This window comes from Agelaius tricolor, unplaced genomic scaffold (genome assembly GCF_023055355.1).
Source record: "Agelaius tricolor isolate 1412-34295 unplaced genomic scaffold, bAgeTri1.0.p SCAF_2, whole genome shotgun sequence".
NCBI lineage: Eukaryota > Metazoa > Chordata > Aves > Passeriformes > Icteridae > Agelaius > Agelaius tricolor.
The window spans coordinates 39,810,412-39,832,165 of record NW_027269262.1 but is presented as its reverse complement, the minus strand read 5'-3'; the positions used below and the strand labels follow the sequence as shown (position 1 = coordinate 39,832,165).

At 40.0% G+C, this 21,754-nt stretch overlaps 1 protein-coding gene across 1 annotated transcript in view; it reads right to left on the bottom strand.

Annotated features, from left to right (window-relative positions):
• Nucleotides 1-2,932, bottom strand: part of TMX3 (thioredoxin related transmembrane protein 3) — a 29,344-nt gene extending 26,412 nt beyond the window's left edge. The window contains exons 1-2 of the mRNA XM_071456532.1: nucleotides 2,817-2,932; nucleotides 2,551-2,605 (exon numbers count right to left, since the gene is read on the bottom strand). Coding sequence (XP_071312633.1) covers nucleotides 2,551-2,605; nucleotides 2,817-2,865 — 104 coding nt within the window. The 5' untranslated portion in view covers nucleotides 2,866-2,932. The remainder of the gene's footprint in view (nucleotides 1-2,550; nucleotides 2,606-2,816) is intronic.
• Between the last annotated feature and the right edge of the window lie 18,822 nt (nucleotides 2,933-21,754).

Genomic DNA, 21,754 nt, shown 5'->3' with positions numbered 1-21,754 from the left:
AAATATGCTTTCCAGGCACAAAATTTCAGTGTCTCTTCTAACTGTTCTGTGGAAGCCTCTGTCAGCTGACAGAAACACAATCACACTGATGGGAAGATGGCATAAATGTTGCACATCCTTGAATCAAAATTATTTGTCTCAAACCCATACATCTTCCCAGCTACATGATCCAATGTTCTCTCAGCCCACACTTAAACCAAGCACTGCATTTAATCATGAACAATTAAAAGAAGCCAGCATGAAGCAAAACTGAACACCAAGGTCACAATTCCAAGGGCCTTAAAACAACCCAGCTACTGCATCTCTTCCTTGCTTCCCCCTTGCACCATTTCTGATGCTTCTGATCATGGTTTGAACCACCCCACAGACAGAAAAACACTTCCTTTTTAAGCCAGGTTACTTATCTGCTTCATTATGCCACTAGAACAAGTCCACACCCATCACAGGATGCGTACTGACCTGAGGCAGCAGATCTGCTGTCAGAGCAGCACAAGCCAAGAGGAACCACAGCTCATTTTATGCATCCCTCCCACAGCCCAGCTGGGCACTTCTGTCAGCTCTGCTCTGCTCCTTGTTTTCCTATATCCTGTAAGCTTAGGAAAGGGACCTGCACCTTGTACTAGGCCCCACTGTTCACAACTACTAAAATCCCAAGAGAACACAGAGCTTTCGGCAACAGCAGAACATCCATAATGTTTAGGCATCTATAAAATGGAAAACTTGAAACTTCCCCAGTTACTGCTCTCTGGTTTGGAGCAAAATTAAACTAAAATTTAAAATTTTTAAAATAAATTTTAATTTCAATTAAATTTAAATTGTTTTTCTGACCTCTCTCCCCACTCGCCAACTAGCTACAAAAAATTCAAAAAATCCCTCACAAAACCTGTCTGAACAATTCTTCAATTCTTATTCTCAATTGCAAATACATGCATCTGTATAGTTCTGTAATTGAAAAATTCAAGTGTTCTAAAATACGATTTCCTTTTATCAGTTACTTAAAAAAGTTATGTGACAACAGAATCATGATTCTTCATTCCAGAACAGCAAATATATTTAAATACACACGTGTGGAAACATGATGTAGGAGCACAGATAGAAGTGAATGCATCTTCAGTCTGTGAATATATGGGCATGTTTTAAAAACAAGCTTTTAAAATCAAGTCCACACGGTTCCCATGGTTCAGCTGTTTTTTCACAACACCAGAGACACTGCTGTGTCTCTCCTGAGAACTCCTTCCATATGTTCCCATCCCCTCACCCATAAAATCACTGTACCTAACCTGATCTTATGATTAAGAAACAATATTGTAAAAATGTGAGTGGCTTCCTGACACTTTGGCTCTTTGATGCAATTTATTGTGGATAGAACCCCCATGAAAACATCACCTTTAACTGTCTGAATTTAGTCCAAAGCAGTCATCTAATGCCAACTTCTCCTCCCTACCAGTCATACCTTCTCTTTCAATTCCAATAATCATGCTGCACTCTGTAGCACTTGATATCAACCTGACAATCTGACCAAAAAAAACATTTGGGTAATTTTCATGGGAAATAGCAACTGTGTAGCTACCAAACTGCTACAGCAAACCAGTATACCAACAGCAACACTACACAACCAAGTTCATGGCAGGACCAGCCACTTCAATTCTTGCACAGTCTTGGGACTAATTCTGTTATAAAGGCACATTTTTACACAAATATTACTGGGGCTTCAAGCAGCCATGAACTAGTCCTGCAGCTTTTTTCTCTCTTCCATTTCTGGCCACGCATGAATGCACCTAGACTCATTTTCCCAACCTCTCATGGCAGCCACACTGCAAACTCTAATGAAGAACCTGGTTAAATGCAATCAGCTTTTACTTGGGGCAAGCACCAACACACTTTCTGGTGCTTTTTTTTTTTCTTTCTGGTATTTGCCCTACCAGAAAGAAAGAACAAGCAAGGAAGCCTAAAACCATTTCTGGCAACACCACCACAGTAACAGCTTTAAAGAAGCTGAAAAATTAAAATGTTCCTCAGCTTCATTAATTGAACCTCCTTCAATAGGTGAGACGGAGGAGAGACCTCATGGGAGTCTACAACTTCCTCAAGAGAGGAAGCAGAGGTGCAGTAACTGATCTCTCTGGTGGCCAGTGGCATGACCCCAGGGAACAGCATGAAGCTGTGCTGGTGAGGTTTAGGTTGGATATCACGAAAATGTTCTACACCCAGCCGGTGCTTAGGCTCTGGAACGGGCTCCCCAGGGAAATGGTCACAGCACCAAGAGCTCAAGAAGGGTTTGGACAACATTCTCAGGCACATGGTGTGACTTTCTGGGAGTCCTATGCAGGAAAAGGAATTGTACCTCAGTGATCCTTTTGGGTCCCTTCCAACAGAGAATATTCTATGATATTTCAGGCCACAACTTTTCTGTCCTTCCTGCTACAAAAATCACAATCTTTTCCAGTATAGCTTTCTCGACAAGAACACTACGCACGAAGTCGGGGGTCATGTTCCCCACAAGAAGACAAACAATATTTTGGCAATTAGGCAAGACACCCCAATACTTACGACTCATCTAGATCCTCCACAAAACCCGCACCTGACGCCACCACATGTGCAACCACTGCGAGGGGAAGGAAAAGCGTTCCGTGAGTGATGCTCGAACCAACCCGGGGCGCTCACCCACGCCAGCTGACAGCCTCCCTTCCCTCCTGGCCCCCAGCGCTTCCCTACACTCCTGCCTGCCCCAGCGCTGCCCGCCTCCCAGCCCCGCCGCTCTTCCCCGCTGTGCCCTGCAGCCCAGCCCGGCGGAGCCGGCACCGCCCGCCCGTCACCTGCCGCCCAGAGGAGGCAGCGCGGCCGCCCGCCCGGCGCCGCTGCCATGTTGACAGAGCCGCGGCACGGCCGGAAGGGGAAGCGCCGACCTCTCGCCACGGCGCAGGCGCGAAGGGAGCCGCGGGCGGCGGGGCGGGTTCCGGGCGCAGCTCCGGGGTGTTCGCCCTGCCGAGGGGCGCCCGAGGAGGCGGCAGGGAGACGAGCGTGGCACCACGCGGGGTGAATAGTGTCTTGTCATCTCCCCAGAGGGGAGACTCTCGTTCAGTTGAACCGGTGCTCTGTGTGAAAAACGCCAATCACTTGGTTTTAAAACTTTAAAAGTTGAATAGTAATAAAATGGTTAAAAAAATAGTAATACAATTAGAGTAATAATAATTTGGGCAAGTTGTATTAGGACAATATGAGACAATAAATACAAAGAGTTACGGATGTCCGGGTACCTTTTTCTGGGCAGCACGAGCCCTAAAAAGGACACCCGTTAACAAAGGATTAACCCTTAAAAACAATAGCCTGTTGTAATATTCATACACTTCATACAAGATGCATAAATTCTATTCAAATACAGGTTTCTGTCTGGTCATCGTCAGCTTCTTCCTCCGAATCCTAACAGCGCCTTTGAGGCAGGAAGAAGTTCGTTTCTTCTGATAAGAGGGCAATAAATTCTCTTTCTCTGAAAGATTTAGGTGTCCTGTGGCTGCTATCTCGCTGCGGGTCTTTTCTTTGAAAAAGTATCCTACATAGCATCGCTTCTATTTTAACATTTTTTATAACCTAAGACTATATTTAACACACTACTTAAGAGAATTCATACAGCGTTACTTTCTAACACAACACATATAATATTCATTTTAATATTTGCGAAAAGCCAATCATAAATTACATGCATTTTTCACACTCTGCTTGTTTGGAAGAGCAGGCCTCGCCCTCCTTCCAGCAGGAATACATGTGCCGCCTGTCATGTTGCCGGGTCGCTGCCCTGGGTAGAGCTCACCCCCTGCCTTGCTGGTGTTATAAATGATCAATCGAAAAGCCAAATTATCAAAAATGCGAAAAGATTTTATTTATCTTTTTCCGCGACCAAAATACGGCCCTCAAAACCACCACAGCCCAAAGAGACAGCGTCGAGCCCAGGATCGGCGCTGGGTGAACACAGATCCGAGCTCTATGGCATGGGACCTCCCTCTGTTCACGAGTGCCGCTTCCAGCGAGGCTATTTTATCCAGTTTATTATGCCTGAGGCAGGGGTGCCCCGATTTCTTTGGTAACCCCGCATATGCATGAGAGTTTCTTTCACTCTGCTGGGCTGGACAATTGCTGTTTAGGTAAACGGGGTATTGTTCAGGAATTTGGACATTCCGAAGTAGACATCTGTCCCTGGGCTGCTTGTGGTCAGAGACTCGTTTTTGGATTTTACAATCTTATAAAATACATTGTCTCTTTAAGCATGAATTATTTCATAACATCTATTACACTGCTGTGTCAGCAGCCTTCCTTCAGCAGTGAAACTTGGGCGTGAAGCTTGCTCACTTTAATGTCGGCGTCATTCCCTCATTCGTTCAAACCTGTCACAGTCTTTCCTATCTTCACCTATGGGGGTTTTTTCTGTCAATGCAGATCTGCAGGTCCTGGTAGGGCAAGTAGTACTGCTTGTTTAAAGACTTCAATTTAAACAGGTCTGGGATTGTTCAGCCTGGAAAAGACTTGGCTTAGGGGAACCTTATTAATGTGTGTAAATATCTGAAAGGGGCTGCAAATAGACCAAAGCTGGGCTCTTGCCAGTGGTGCCCAGGTACAAAAGGGAAGGGCCATAAAGTGAAACACTGGTGATTCTCTCAGAATTTGAGAAAACACTTCTTCACTGTGTGGCTGTGAGGCTGACTTGAGTGTTGGCCACCAGTCTCCCACCTCCGAGATACTTATGATCCACCTGGACATGGTCCTGAACAACCATCTCTAAATGGTCCTGCCTGAGCAGAGAGTTTGGACCAAAGGAGTTCCAGAGGTCCTTCCCAACCACAACCTCTCTGTGGTTCTGTGATCTATCCCATTTCAGTTTTGATTCCTGTAGTGTAAACTCTTATCCTTTCTCCCTATACTAGAATTACTTTCCTCAGCTGTACATGCAAATGTTTGTTGGAAAAGGGTGGATTCTTTCCAGGGACCATCCAGTTCCTCTGAATTAAGTGTTTAAGCCTTTTTGTCTAATGATAGGGTCTATTACCTCTTTGAATAATGTCTACAACCTGCAGACGCTGAAGTTGCTTCATTTTTGGGCTGCTCTGTGCATGTGTGCTCATGTGCTTGTACTTACATGGATTAGATATGTGTTCTCTGGGCTACTCATTGTTTTCCACACTGGGCCATACATGCTCTGGTGAAGATGTACTGTTCACATAATGCTTTGTGGGTATAGCCTGTTGGAATCATCTGTTAACCCCCAGAGTTGTCCAGCCCTTTGCAAAAGCCATCTTCCAGGTCATAGGCTGAGAAACAGATCAAGGCCTGAGAGTATATACAATAGCTCACATTAGAATTCTACAGTATCCGACTCTGGCCTATGGTAGATGCTTTTTTTCCTTCTCACATTTTACTGAAGGATTTTGCAATATTAAGACTATTTATTTTTTTTTTCCCCTAACCCCTCAAGCTCCAGTGATGGGAGAACTAGCAAGTTCCAGACATCTGTATTGAATAAACAGTGACAGTTATTCACTGAATGCAGAAAACTTCTTTTCCACAGCATTTCACCCTCTGTACACCACAGTTAGCTAAGTGGTGTCTGTATGCCTGACAGACATGCTACCAAATGAGAAATGGCATCTTTTTGATCCTAATCTAACTACTGTCTAGACTGAGACAATGAAAACTATTTACTCCATCAATCTGTTAGTAGAAAATCCATATGGGAGAAAATGGGCATAGCCAAGTAACTGTTAAATTAGTATAATCCTGTTCTCTTGTTCAGACAGTTCATGACTGGCTCTAAAAAACTTTTAAAGGGAAATAAACATTTTATACAGCTTTGTAGACATTTGCATGAAGCTCTTTGTACACCCTCTAGGTCCTATTTGCAGCTTTTATTCTTTTTGCAGGTAATGGAATATGATTGTTCTAACTTTTGTATTTAGTAAACCAAACTTGTCTCCTGAAAATACAGGCTGTACGCTATTCTTGAGCTATTTTATCTTGAAATTGAAGCAGTTGCTGTATATTTACTTCTTTGTAACTAAATTTATACTCACATAGACACTCTATGCTATATTTATACAGTTATTGCTGGAGCTTTACTGTGTAAAATCCATATAAAAGATGGTTCTTGCACTGCAGCCAAGTAAAAGTATCATGGAAAAACATGTAAAAACATGCAAACCAAATAAGCTGAATAATGATAGATGGCATCCAGAGAAATGTCAAGGGGTTTTTGTGCTTTTGTTATTTCTACTATGGACATTTTGTTTGAAGAAAATGCAGGATTAATGTATTACTATTAATGGATTATTAATTCAGTGGAGAATTTAGTGTAGAAAAGGGATGATTTGGTATATGAACCGAACAGGAGATATGAAAAGAAAAAAAACATGGTGAAGGGTAAGAAGCAAAAAGCTCAGAGAATAGTGTTGAAATCCTGGGAGATATTGCAGGGAAAAGTGGGAATTATAGGGACAGTAGCAAACAATGAAATATTGGAAATTGAACATACAAGGGTTCAAAGACTCCTTCCAATCTGTATTGGGTAGGATGATTTAATGGTCCTGCTGTCCCATTTTTTTTTGGAATCTCAGAGTGGGGAGTTTCAGCAAAGACAAGAGTCAGGCTTTGCCTTGGCCTTGCCTTGAAGGGGGATTTGCAGAGGAATCTTAATGTTGAAGGATTTTCAGTCTGTTCATGCAGGTTGTGTACTCTTCTTGCTGTGTATAAAGGGCATGGAAAAGGACTTATATGTAACTCTGTCTAAATAATACAATGTGGACTTAGTTTTACTGGAATGCATTAACTTTTGCTTTAAGGGAATTAATATCTTTCAAATTACTTCCTGTCTAACTTTCATTAACATTGTAAACAGAATATCAAGGTTGATTTCAATACTCATTTGCATAAATAAAATACTTAGAAAATTAAAATTCTTTGTGCACATTATTATTTTACAGGGGATAACATATCCATATTCAAGGAGAATTTCCTGGGAAAGGCCCAGGAAAACCAAAGGCAATGCAATAAAAAGTGTAACTTAAAATGAGGCATGAGTGAGGGAAGCATATCTTAACACTAACTCTATCCCTATATTAACAGTGCTAAACTTTTGGCCTGTGAGCTTGATATCATTCACCAGAACAGTTTTAAAATCACAGAATGGTTTGGGTTGGAAGGGACCTTCAACATCATCTAGTTCCAACCTCCCTGCTCTGGGCAGGGACAGCTTTCATTAGACTTTGCTGCTTACAAGCCCCATCCAACCTGTCCTTGAACACTGCCAGATGGAGCATGGACAACTTCTCTGGGCAACCTGTTCTGTTGTCTCACCACTGCTACAGGAAAGAATTTCTTCCCAATATCTAACCTAAACCTGCCCTCTTTCAGTTTAAAGCCACCCCACCTTGTCCTGTCACTACCTGCCCCTGTAAAAAGTCTCTCTCCAGCTCTCTTGTAAGTCCCCTTCAAGTACTGGAAGATGCTATAAGGTCCCACTGGAGCCTTCTCTATGCTGAACAACTCCAACTCCCTCAGCCTGTCTCCACAGAAGTGCTCCAGGCCTTTAATCATCTTTGTAGCCCAATGGTGATTTTATAACTTGCTTCTGATTCCTTCCTTCATTCCTGAGAACCATGAAAGCAGCCAGTGGCTAAATCTAGTAAATTATTTGTTAGTGTCACTATGCTCCCAGCCACTATCTTGCTAGGGCAAGTCAGGAGCAACTTCAGGGCAACTTCAAAACATGTGTGTACTCTTTGCAGTGAATTAAGCCTGTTAGTCCTATGAGTCTGATCCAAGTTTGTGTGCATGCAACCATTTTTTGCCATCTCGTGCATGTTCATTTCCTCCTTTGCCTTGGGAAAACCTGCTGTTTCTATTTGGCCTAAAAATTTGTGCATCCATTTTCTATGCTGTCCCTCAGAATTAAAAGAGTAAAAGCTGAGATGCTTGACTGTAAAGAACCTAAAATAAGATAACTCTAACAATCCCACACATGACTGAGGACTGTCTTAGTGTTAGTATTATATAAATTAATGATGTCTTCAGTCCTAACTCTGTCATACACAACAGCCAATATCTGTTGAAAGAACCAACAATTTTTTGATGGTAAATAGCAGCAAGTCACACTGATGATAAAAAGATGAAGACAGCAAAGAATGTTAAGAGAACTCACAAAAATTACTAAAATTCACATTAGAGATTTCCTTATTTTTGATTTTCCAGTAACTCAACTAGTTTTTTTCATCAGTTCACTGAAAGAGTCAGACTCAATGATCCTTCTGCATCCATTCCAGTCAAGATGATTCAGTGACCCGTATCATGGCACTAACCCTCATGGATGCTGTGTTTGGGACCCCAGTGGCCAGATGGCAGCTCTGCCTGTGACTCACCAGGCTCACACCTTGCCTGTCCCATGGCAGCCCTGGAGGCCCTCACCGAGCCCTCCCCATGGCACAGCATGGCCACAGCTCTCCCAGGCCTGGGACACCTCAGTGCCCCTTCCAGTGTCCTCGAACTTGAGCCAGAGCCTCGGTGGTTCTGGAAGGGAAGGCATCAGCAGGCCCAAGCCTCCCTCCTGGCCAAGTGCTGTTTCCCTTGCACTGCCAGGCAGTGTTCAGGAGTTTTTACAGTGCTCAGCAGTGAGGGCAAAAACAAAAGCCCTGTGGCAGAGGTGAGTAATGAAGCCTCCACCCTGGGCACGCCTGTGCTGGCTCTGCCCATCCCATTGTCCACTGTGGCTGCCCTAGCTCAGGCCTCCAGGAAACTGGGAAGGAAGGAACAGACACAGCTCATCCTCTCCAATCTGCTGGCAAGACAAGACAAGACAAGACAAGGCAAGACAAGGCAAGGTAAGATGTTTTTTCCCCCTGTTCCTGCTGACTGACAGAGTTTTGCAGAAATGATATCCTGTTGTGATACAGGCTGAAGGGAGGAGGGAGCATAAGGCACATAAGGCCTATAGAACATAGAACTTCCTTATTGTGGGTAACCCCAGGAGTGACCGTGACCTTCAGCACTGTCTCTGAGTGTGACAGAACATTCACCATTAACTACTCAAGAGCCTATCTACAGATAGGGGGTGAGAAACAGAAGATAGAAAGGAAGGGCATAATGACAAGGTGAAGAACAAAGTGAATTGCTGACAATTTTGCTCTTTCTTCTCATTTTTCTTTGCCACCAGATTTTTTTGTATAAGCTGAGAGATCATGAAAGTAAGGGAGGAGAAACACTCTGGCTGTGATCTCCCAGCCTACAGTATTTTAGGGAGGATGAGAGCTGTATTGAAGCCGAGTGCAGGAGAGGAGGATGCAGAGGTGTTAATCCTAGCTAGTGACATCTAACTGAGGACCAACAGGGCTGTGAGTGTTTACAAGTGTGTGTGTATGTGGGAAGGGGGAATGTAATGTGGGGAAGAATTATCTGCACATAATTTCATCTCAAAGAAACAGTAGCTTGTCCCTTCACACAGAACTTCTATTACTTCTTAGATCCTGCATATCCTTTAATTTACGTAGGAACATAATCCACTTCTAGCATTGCTGCTTCTTACATCCTGAAAGACTGAATTTTGTCTTTTGGTGCAACTCAAAGCTCAATCCAATCACATGTCAGAAAGGGAGACATGTCAGGAACTTGTATGAGGATTTCTGAAAATCATTTTCTTACAACCCTTGGAAATTTGATGCAATGGACCTTCTTTCCTTGCTTGCAGTGCTTGGTACCTGTCCCATTGTAATCATTCATGACCCTATGCTTTTGCCAAAAAATTATTTTAAGAAGGGAGAGGAAAGAAATTTCAGGGTTTTCTCTAATGAAGTCCTGTGCCTCTGTCTTCAGGTAAGGAGACTGCAAAGTAGAAGGTTGTGTTCCTTTCCTGCTAACATTTTGAAGAGCAAAAAGAAGGTTTTAATCTCTTTTTTCACATTGATTTGGGAAGTTGCTAATGAGTTAGGAAATAGTTCAGTGACACAGTGTGTCACACACACTGAGTATACATTTGACTTCATCTTGGTGATTTGTTTGGTTTTTTTTCTTTGGTTTGGTTTGGTTTGGTTTGGTTTGGTTTGGTTTTGCCTGCACAACTGTTTTCTTTCAATGCCTAGGGAAAAGCTTCAGTTTCAGTAGGTTCTGGACCCAGTCCTATCATATCAAGCACTTGCTAATAATACACTGTTTATTTATCTGTTTCAGATGCTGACAAAAAATACTGTATCCTATACAGATTTTGAAAAGAGGTAGCCTCCTCCAGCTTGTGATAAATCCTGTCTGGAAACAATGCATAGATAGCTACAAAGGGAAATTTGAAGAATGGGAAAAGGCAAGCACCCCTCCAGAGTCTGTACAGCCCAGGAGAGGAAGCTGTGACCACTTGCAGCACCAGAACAAAGAACACCATGCAGACATGATTGTGGACCTGCAAGGGCTCAGCTGAAGTATGCACAGGTCTCAGAAAAATATGCTTTTGTACTGTTTCATATGAGGAACTACACCCTGCCATGCTGCAGAGCACAGCACAGACTCTGGAATGTGGAATGCATCGGCTGTGTCAGATGTGGGCTCTGTGGATGTGAGGTGCTCTGCAGAGCACATCAGTGTGTCAGCACATCCTCCTGTGCCTCTGCTGTCAGGATTTTTCCATCACCCTGAGCACCTGAGCTCCATATTTCAACTACAAGCTGACAGCATCCCTGTTCTTGTAATTTGCTGCACTTGCCAGTACGTGGAACAAGACACTGAAATGGATTGCCTTCCTAAAATGTCTGTGCAGCTGCTGCCAAGCCCGTGCTTCAACACCATCACGGTTGTATTCCATAAAAGAGGGAAGGTTCTCCAGATTTCTTATGGCACAGTAGTGATGTTTCTTTACACACACACAAAGAGAATGATTGCATATAGATTCAACTATGTCTGGGTAATAGGTGCAAGGAAAAGGGTACTGAAATGCCACTTTTGCAAGCAACAGAGTGATAGAGGAACTTATGCTCATGTCAAAAAGAGTAATTATCAAAGATCAGAATCTCGTGCACAGAAATGGCAGCTTTCCTGTGATTAAACAGGAACATCTGGTGCCCTATTGAATAAGGACTCATAAATGCATAAATACATCGATACGCTTGGGTGTGCAACTGTGAGAGAATGGAGGAGATTGCTGGCTGGAAATATTTTGGATGCATGTGTGGGAAGGGAAGGGGCCAATTGGGCCTTGTTCTGGTGAGGCAATGCCCTGCCCCACACACTCTATGTCCCTGGGTCTTATCCCAGCCTGGCAGTGGCCACCAATCCCTGGCACACTGGAGGCAATGGTCCACGCCTGCCTCTGCGGCCCCCATCCAAGCCTAGAGTGGCCAAGACAAGGGAAAAGGAGGAAAGAAAGGAAAATGAGAGCTTGAATAGGAAAAAGAGACATAGAGGAAGATGTAAGAGTGTTCTGATATGCACAAAGTTTTGGAGCTAGATTTGCTGGTTAGTTGGTAACGCAGCCCACGCCAAGAATTTATGATAGAGAGGGAGGAAGAGAAGTCATGAAAAGCCAAGAAGCTGAGATGCTGTCTAATGAAGAAGGCAAACCAAGGAAATTACACACCTTCTAATATTGCATCCATTAGTATCCCTCAATGATGCTAGTATTTTTTGGTTATATTTTAATATTTGTTTTGTATAATTTTGTTGTATATTTTTACTTCATTATTTATTTGCTAAATATATTAACTATTATATGAAATGTGTAAACATAAAAATGAATTTTGCAAAATACTATTTCTGAGCATTTACACAAAGCTTTTATACAAAAATTTTCCAGCTATTCATGGGGTTTTTGCTGCTATATGAAATCTTTCATATGTTATATGAAAGTATATAAAGTATGTTTCAATTTCAGTAATAATCCAAAAATTAATTTACTAATTTCTAAATTAAAATATATTCTGAAACTATAGAAAAATATATTTTTCTCTTTAATTAGGTAGAGGTGTTCTGTACTTTTAGAATATTCATGTCCTTAGTATTTACCTGGTATCAGAGGGTTAAGATTACAATGCTCACAATTAAGAACTGCTGTGAAAGACATGTTAAACAGAACAATAATCTAAATAAATATTACTCAAATAGCTTTTCACATGTATCAGACTGAAGCAACAAAGGGGAAAGCATGATATGTACTTTAATTTGAAAGTGGTAAGCTCACATTTGTGAACAAATACTTTGTGTTGTTGTATTTTTATGCACTTTTATAACTACATGCCACCTACAGAAGTGTTTGTTTTCATGTTTGATACCAATACTGTCACAAACAAGGTTTTCATCATTTGGTACTGAATATTTTGATAGAAATATGCAAATTTGTGTTGCTATAAGTGTTTCTATCAGTAATTTTTTTTTCAGTACAAGAATCAGCTATACTGATGTGTAGTATATTCCTATAATCACTTTATCTCTGATAATGGGTTTGTACAACTATAACTTTATCAGTACCTAAGTCTGTGCCATAAAATGAACTAACTAGTGACACATTTGTCATAAATCATAATTCAATTCAAAGCTGTGATAAACTTGTAGTGAGATAAATTCATGTCTAATTAGAAGAACAGATAATTACACATTATCTGGTACACTTTGGGGATTTTTTTATGTGCTTTGCATAAGATTCCTTTCAGTTTCTGTAAGGCACATCATAAAGTACAATCTGAATTAAAAGCATAATTTTGAAGGCATTAGTACTGCTGACACTGGCAGTAGGTTTTGCCTGGTCTTGCATTAACACTTCACATTTCCGTATAACCCTAGTTTTTAAAACAGTTTGGACTGATCACTAGAGGGTTTTTTTGTTTGCTGTTTTTTTTTGGGGGGGATTTGTTTTGGGGGTTTTTTTTGTTGTTTTTGGGGGGTTTTTTTGGGTTTTTTTTTTGTTTTTTTGTTTTTGCTTGGATTTGTGTCTGTGTATATATTGAAGATTGAATTCCTTTTAAAACGTTTTTTTTAAAAACATTCTTTTTTCATGTATTTCTATATACATTCCTTTTATTACAGAGACACCTGGTGGTCTTTGGGTGGTATTTGCAAAAATAGTGTTTTCCTTTTTTATCTCTGTATTTGTTTTAAAGTTTGCTTTATCATTTATAATATATCACTTATTTAGAATCTCCTACATTATGGGACTATGTAATTTGAAAATCAGACTGAGAGAACTTACACATTATCCAGCATGCAATAGGTTTTGATTCTCATGGCTGATCATAGGTAATTCTCTTGAATCTTTCCTGTCAGGGCTATAAAGGAGATTTGAGCATATTGTTGACCAAGCGGTGAAAAATATATTTCTTCCAAAATTTATTTTTAGAATCATGAGTGTTTGGCGTTCATGCTTTAAGCATTCAGTTTGTGTTTTATTTCTGATTTGTCTGTTCTAAGAGATTGAAATGATGACCAAAAATTTATGTCAGAATGAGTCTAATGTCCCAATCAGCGTGTTAGTACATTAAGGAAAAGCTTTCTACACTAGAAACACTGGCAAGAACAGGACTATTCTGCTGTAGAAAAGTTTTAATAATACTTATTGCATACAGCATTTTCTAAGTAATTACAGGTAATTACACAGTATAATAGGTAATTACGCAGGATGCTGATGTTAGATCTCTTCTCACACCACTCCCAGACTGTCAGGCAGACAGCGTTGATCAGGTCCTGGAGCAACGCCTCTGGTGTTAGAGCAGCTTCTCCCAGTTTCCATGGCTGTAGCTGCCCTGTCACAGCAGTCCTGACACCCACCCACAGCAGGGCCCTGCTTGCACAGCTCCAGCAGATTCATGACCTCCTTGTAATGCAGCTGGGCATGGCCACAAGCAGCTGCGCTTAGGTGGGCGTGTGCTGTGGTCCAGCCATGGCATCCCTAACCAGCAGCTAGGTTTAGGGTTTTAGGTAAAAAAAACCCCTTCCATTCACTCTTTTCTCATAGGCATGTCCTGCAAAGTTTCAAATGCTAGGTGTCTATATTTTAGTCATTGTGGTGTTGATGGGAACCAAACTGCTTTTTTGCTGCTAAAACAAACACTATTCACTTCAAGAAGTACAAATTACATAGGAACATCCTTATCCAAATGTAGAATGTGCTTTTACAGCTTTTACCTTAGTGAAATTAAATTGCTGTTGTATTTTTTTTTGTAATTATCCTTGTAGGGTATTTGTTTTGGCTTTCAACAGTTGTCAGGCCTGTGCTCATGATGTCATTTAATTAATGCAGTTTTTCTTTTTTTTTTTTAAGAAAAGTTTACAGACACTTTGAAGTCATTTTTTGCAGTGCTTACATTTACACTTCAGTTGAGGAGTGGTTTTCACATCTGAATTTCTGTTATGCTTACTGCAGTGATTTTCAGTATGTTGCCATAATGTTTTGTTATAATTTGAAACTCTGAGAGAATAATTAATGCAAAAGAAATGTATGAAACTCTAGGGAGCTGTCTTCTGTAAGATTTGTATGTAGCAGTACTATACTTTAATTTTCACCCTTCTGCTGGCTGCCAGAATGCTTGCCTATCACTATGAGAACCAGAACATATTAATTGTATTTTTGGGAGATAGAGAGGAAATATAAAGATTTATTCAACAGTATTTTCTTCCTAACTTGGCCACATCTTTTTATAGGAAAAAATATTCAGCGCATAGGAGGCAAGAACAAGAAAACAAAAGAAAATATGCTTTGTGTTAGTTAACATAGTTGTTGGTGTAATTTAAGTCAAAGCACATTAGTACTAGTGCGATCAGATAAAATTAGAAGGATCCTTGGTGTGCAGAAGATGTTATATAAACATAATAAAAACCTTGCAGTTTGAGCCAGTACACAGACAAAATTTAAAATTACATATGGATGTTTCTCGAGGACCTGAGTGATTTAAACAAAGATTACTTGTACATCTTGATTTTTAGACCTAGCCTATAAAACTGAATGCATATATTTGGAGGTATTGCTTATTTTGACAGATAAAGATGATTGAGTACAAAGAAATAATCCTTTTGGAATTCACACAAAATTGTTTGGCAAGCTCTTTTTTAATTGATGGAAGTGTGCAGAATCCAGGACCTAAGCAAGCTTCTGTTATTGTCACTCACTTAATAAGGGAATGCTTCCCCATGCTAAGAAATGAATGACTTACATGCCTTATGCACTCTGAACCTACACTGAATATAAAGTTAAATTAGAATACACTTTCTCATTAGTTTTTTTCAGTTAAAAAAAAAAGTTTCATTGTTTCTTAGCACTAGTAGAGTTATCTTTCGCCCTTCAGACTTTCCAGTTATATCTGTCTTTGACATGATAGTGTTGCTAGACAAAGGGTCCCTGCTGATAACAATGTTACACAGTTTTTCTCTGATATCCTGAGGACTGTCTGGTTGGGTAATATCATTGTAAATGATGGCACTTGCATGTCAGAAAGTTGGAAATCTAAAAGTGGAGCAGGAGCCATTCTCTGAGTGCCAGAAGTAACCAGCTTCCAGCCTCTGTCTTCATGGGGGGCTCCATTTTCACATCTGATAAGCACACAGTCAACCTGCCCCCCCTTCATTACTGTTAGGTTCTAGAAGCTGCAGGTGGAGATGATCCAGATGTTATGGGATGTTATAAATGACCATCACATTCTTCAGCTCCTGGCACAGGGGCTACTTCTGTCTGGCTACTGAGGAGCATCCCAGTGTGCCAAGACAGACCAGGTTCTCTGTCCCAAACTGGTCCTTGGCACTGTTTCTATTGACTCTTTCTGTGGCCAGGTTTGTGTCTCTGTGGGCTCTTGTTTTTGGTTTCCCCTTTTACTCATTATTGAGTACAGAATCACCAATATATTGGAAAGGTTTTTGATAGATGATGGTCTTAGTGAAAAGACACTCTCTCTTTTCACATGACCTTACTCCAAACTATTTCTCATTATCTCTGTTGCTGCACAGTCTGGTGACCTTCTCCTGCAGATACTTTGCTAGGTGTGCAGGCAGGCAAGGAGCCTAGCTCACCCTGTCCCAGTCTCAGCCAGAAGCCCCAGGCATCTCTGGAGCCAAATCCCTGCAGAGCTGGAGCTCACTCTGGGTCAAGGCCTCTGCTGTGCAGGATCAGTTCCTCCAGTGGAGTTTGGGAACTGTGCCCTGTGGGATGTCACCACCACTGCTGAGCACAGTGCTCTTCTCAGCAGAGCATCTGTCCCCTACTTTCAGTGCACCCTTCTGTGCCAGCTGGTGCCTCCCCAGGCACCAGTGTCCTGTGTCTGATGGTGCTGCTCACCAGTCACACCAGAGCAGATGTGTCACAGCTGCTCATGAGGCCAAGAAGCAAATACACTGGTTATGGTGCATTACAGGTTACATGAGAATTCCAGTCGTGGTCTAGGGACAAATGAGTTTGGTGGAGAGGGACTAGTTCCTTTCAAGGGACTGAGATGGCCCTCAAAAACTTCTGGGATAAATCATAATCTAGTCAGCTGAAATATGGTAATGCAGTCAGAAGGAGGTACTCTTGAGGTATAGCCTTTACAGAAGAGGAATTCTCTCTGCACAAATTGTCTGAACATGCTGAGGACCATATTTCTTTGTTTTAGGACTTTCATATCAGATTTGCATTAATCAAAGCAGAGCTGCTCTCTGATGATAAAATTTACGTGTTTACCTGATTCTGTAGTTGCAGGGGACATTTCAGATTTTCAAGTCTCTTGCTTTCCTCCTTGTTCCCATAAAGGTAGCACTATGTAGATCCCATAAAGAAAAACTCTTAGAAAATCTTAAAACATTTTCCTGATTTGGAGATGGAAAATCTGAGGCACATAAGAAAAAACAGTCAGGTGTCTATGCACAACAGCTTTAAGAGATAACCCAGAGCCCTGTAACAAACCATATCAAAAGCCAGAACTAACACCTGGGGGCAAAATCACTAATTGTAAGAAGTAACCATTTGGTTATATCTTTGGGAAATACACTATATTGGTAGTAGGAGCCAGGGGTGTCTTACAGGAAAGGCACAATCTTTCTACAAAATCTACAAAAAATAAACCAAATCTACAAAAATCTACAAAAATTATAGCAAAGGCTTTTTCTTCTGTGATGACTACACTGCCTTGAAAATAGTCACAGCATATGTTTAGAGCTTACCTATATTCTATCGCAAAATTAGTGACAAACACATTTGAAGTATGAAAACTATATTTTCTAGTTTGAAATACTGCATTTTGCTATATATGACTTCATTCTTATTGCATTGATGCTGGGACTTGGACATTTTGCTTGTGCAGAGTCCAGCTAATAATAATAATATTGTTATTTTATATAATTTTGAGTTGAAAAAAATTGCTTATGCCTGCTCAATCAAGCAGACAGCTTTAGTTCCTATGAAGCTAGTAGATGCTTGTTATTTATTTCATATTACATGTTAATGTTGCATCAATATAGGGTGAATAATGAGATATCTTAATAGCTTTCCATATCAATTTGCTTAAACTATACCTTTAACAATTTTGAAGTATTTTATGTGCTCAGTTTAATTTCATAATTAGTCTCCAGTAAGCAAATCTACATAAATGTCTGAGCTATTGACATAAAATGTAATAAACAAGCACTTACATTAGAACCTGGGTTTTAATTTTATTTGATCCTACCAGCCAAAGAAGTCAGTTACAATTAAAAATTAACTGTATGCTCAGAATGTAAACTAGAAAGTGCATAGATACAATTTTCCAGTAATGTAAAGGATAAATGGACTGAAGGAAACAACTGTAAGTAAAAGCAAAGGAAAAAAGGGCCAATTTTCTTTTATTTAAATAATTTTCTATTTGTTGTTATCCTGATACTGTGAAAAATGTGATTTTTTTTCCCTCACATATGCAGAAAATATTGTCGATGAGACACTATGCAACACCTGCAGGAAGAATTAGGACAAATGTAATTACAGTTGTTCTGTAGCTTCCTTAGTCTTTTTTTGGCAACTCCACAGTTAAAATTTTCTACAGTTAAAATGGAAAATGATTTTGCAGTTTCATGGTAAGGTGCCATATCAGATTGAATGTGAGTAAAAATAACTTCATAATACTGACCACTATAATTTTAGTTCCTATAGATCCCATCAACCACCCAAGAATAAACCCACTTAGTTCATGCAAGTTTATGTGTCACTATGCATATGATGACTACCACCCTTTTTGAATTGAATAGGTTAATTTGTGACTCCAGGTCTGTACCAAATACCTATATGGTTTCTTTCTCCTTCTGATGGAGGGGGTTAAAATGCATACTGTAGCATGGGCTGTAATATGCTTGCGTGGCAAAGAACAGAAAGAAAAGAAAAATAATTTTTTGTTTTAATAAAAACAATATTGTATTGTTTTAGATGGACATCCAAACACATTTTTATATCTTTGCAATGGTTTTGACATTTTTGCTTCTTCAAGGGCCTTTTGACAAAGAGGGTGATTAATTCCCAGGGTTCTTTTTGTCTTTGGTAAAATAGTTTCTAAATTGTGGATAATGGCAAACATCTGCAGAGCTCTATTTGCAGAGCCAACAGGATGCAAGTAGATTGTGGGGTGCTAATGTAATAACTGTGATAAAAAACAGACACTGTATTAAAGAAAACCAGCCTCTTGGGCTGGTAACTATTATGATTTTCTGTATTATATCTCTCTGTATACTTTCCACTTGAGAAGGGTTGTCCTTTTTTAAAAGAGAGTCACTGCATTCTGTTATGCAGAGCTTAAACCATGTCCCATTCACCATTTTACCTGCAGGACATCCTTCCCTGGTTGCAGATTGGCTGGGGAGCTGAGCAACGTGCTGCCAGGGCATCCAGCAACAGCCTGAGCCCCTGAGACTGTGAAACACCAAGGGAGAGACTCTCATACCACTGTGAGGGCTGGTGGCTCTGGTAGGGTAGAGGAAGCTCCTTGTGGGGGTCTGTCAGGGCAGGGCATGTCAGCCAATGCCTGTCCCACTGCCCCAGCACTGGGCACCTCCTTGGACCCATGGGTGGGCTGAGCAGGGCTGTGGGAGGTGGGGAGCAGCCCTGCAGCTGCAAGTGGGATTGTTCTGTGTGAGCAGAAGGATGCAGCAGAACCAACAGAGGTCATTCTCTGTATTTGAAACATCTAACAAAATGCAACAGTGTAATGGATTTTCTGTCACTAAACATCCAGTGCTGCACTGTGATGGTCTTTGCTCTGTCCTAGCTTTGTCATCTTCTCTGGCCTGAGGTTGGAGGCTTAGAATTAGGGTTTATGTTTTCCCATGGTTCAAAAAGTAAGATTTGTTTTTCTTTGACATAATCTGAAGGTATTAACATGCAATCTATCTCTTTTGGAGTTTGAGGCACAATTAAACATTCAAAAATTCAGCATTTGCTAGACAAGAGTTTCAACAGCAATCTAGAGAGATTTTTAGGTTTCCAGCCTCATGAGTTGACAAAAAAACAATGACAGAATAATTTTCTAAATGCTGTCTCAAATTACCAATAGTTCAAAAGTAACATACTCATCGGAAAAACACCTGCACAAGATACAGAATTAGACCATAGACATGAATAAAATATTACTTTTTTACATATCTTGTAGTGCACAAAAATGACACACAGCTGGACACTAGGCTGAGGCCCCTAAGAAAAGCTTTCTCAGCCTATTTTTTTACAGCCTGTGTAGAAAACAGCCCTGTTGCCAGATGTTTTGTTGAGGTTAGATCTGTGATATCCCCTCCAGAATGATGGCCAGCATCCTTGTAATGAAGGCATAGCTTATGCCTTAACTTTCCAGCATCCCACTGATTTCCACAGAACTCTATGTCCTCCCTCCAGGCTTTGAAGCTGCAAAAGAAAGTAATGTTTTGTTGGCTGGTGAACCAGTCTGTCAACATCTTGGGACTGTAAATTACAGCATGCTTTCTATGGTTTGCTTGGATTGGCAGAAACTAGCTGTACACATGTCGGCATCCTGTGATTATTAGCAGCAGCAGAAACTGGAAGAGCTAACATAACATGGGAGTAAAGGAGATAGCTGCTAAAAATATTTTTGAGGTTTGCTGTTATCCTGTTCTGATTCTTCCATTCATATGAGAAATTATTCTGCTTATATTGACCTGAAAACATTATGTTCTGGCAGGCAATCATACAGTCTTGATTGAATTTCAAGAATAAAAAGACCCTCCCAGCATTTTTACTTATAGTATTTCAGATTTATTTGCTTGTTTTGGCACTCTCTTTTCTCCTATATCTGAGATTTGGGTTTCTGCACATTTTTTAAAGATTCTAATCTGACAGTGTCCAGGAGTCTGAATTTCATATCATCTGTCATTTACTTCACGTGTGACATAGATTATATGCATTTACTTCATCTGCAAAGCCACAGAAAATATTATTATCATAAGGTTGTTATGGGGTCTAATATTTATGAAGGCTGCTCTAATCCCTTCCACTGAGAAATCTCATGAGAGAAAATTTATGCTATTCAGAACATTAGCTCTGAGGAATATGAACATATAAGGCAAACATCTAATTAAAAATCACACTATGAGAAGATTTACATTGGCTTTGAGTTAAATAAAGCAGTATTATGCATGATCTGTAGATACTCCATGCATTAGACCAATATCAATCTGAAAAACAATATTAAGGAGTTTAAGTGTTTACATAATTAAAGGGGAATGTGGAAAAATTGACACATTATATGAAAAAAAGATTTTTGTAATTTCTGTCATTCTTTTATCCCAGATATTATATTTTCCCTGATACCACTGTTTATAAAGTACAGTTTGACTTTGGGTTTTTTTTTTACTTGTAATAACATCTGTCTTTATAAGTATAGTTTTATCATTAAACCTCATAATATAATATGGATAAATTTGAAATATCCATGAACATCAGGGAAAATGTGAGAGATGGGTCCCCCACAGAAACTCTGGAGTAGGATTTAAAGGACAGACTTTAATAACCTGCTATGCCAGAAACTTTCCTTGTGAGAAATCACAGTCATTGTGTTTTATGGTCTTAGTTTCAAGAGAGGGAAACAGTGTGCTAACATTAATTTGCAAGAATTTAGATACTCTGAGAATGTTATGTTTCCACCTACCTGCTGGAATTTCTTAACAGGATTTCATCAGAATGGTATGAATCACTTCATGCTGATTTAGATATGCTTTTATTAGCTGCTTACATTGAGAACATAGGTGCCAGCCACTGAAAATTAGTTTCTGTGTGGATTCATCCCTAGTGTTGTTAGGTGGCTTTTAAAAACTTCACTGTTCTATGGATAGCATGCCTTAGTTGTCTTTATTTTAATAGAACACCCCCACCAAATCCAAGTAAATAGAAATGTGTTTCAGCAAAATGTTTTTTCACTGAGAATGCCTGTCAGCAACAGAACTGTTGATGCAAAAGTTTTGTCTTCAATTAATGTGTCATGGGTGCAGAGAAAAGGGGGCTTAAATTTTAAAATTTATATTACATTGAATATTTATAAAATATCTTTAATTTTTCAGTCATCAACTTAGAATTTTGAGATGGCTACATAAGGACATTAAGTGTTCTTATTTTGTCCTTTCTAAATTACTGCTCTATATTTTTACATTTGATTGTTAGAAATTCCCAGAATTGTTAGATTGTTAGAAATTTCCAGAATTTCTAATATTTATAATTTCAAATTAGAAATTGCTTTTTTGTTTAATTTCTCATAGGACAGGAAAAAGTTTTGCTAGCTGTACAATAGGCACAGCATTCTTTCTTAGATACCATAAAACCCTC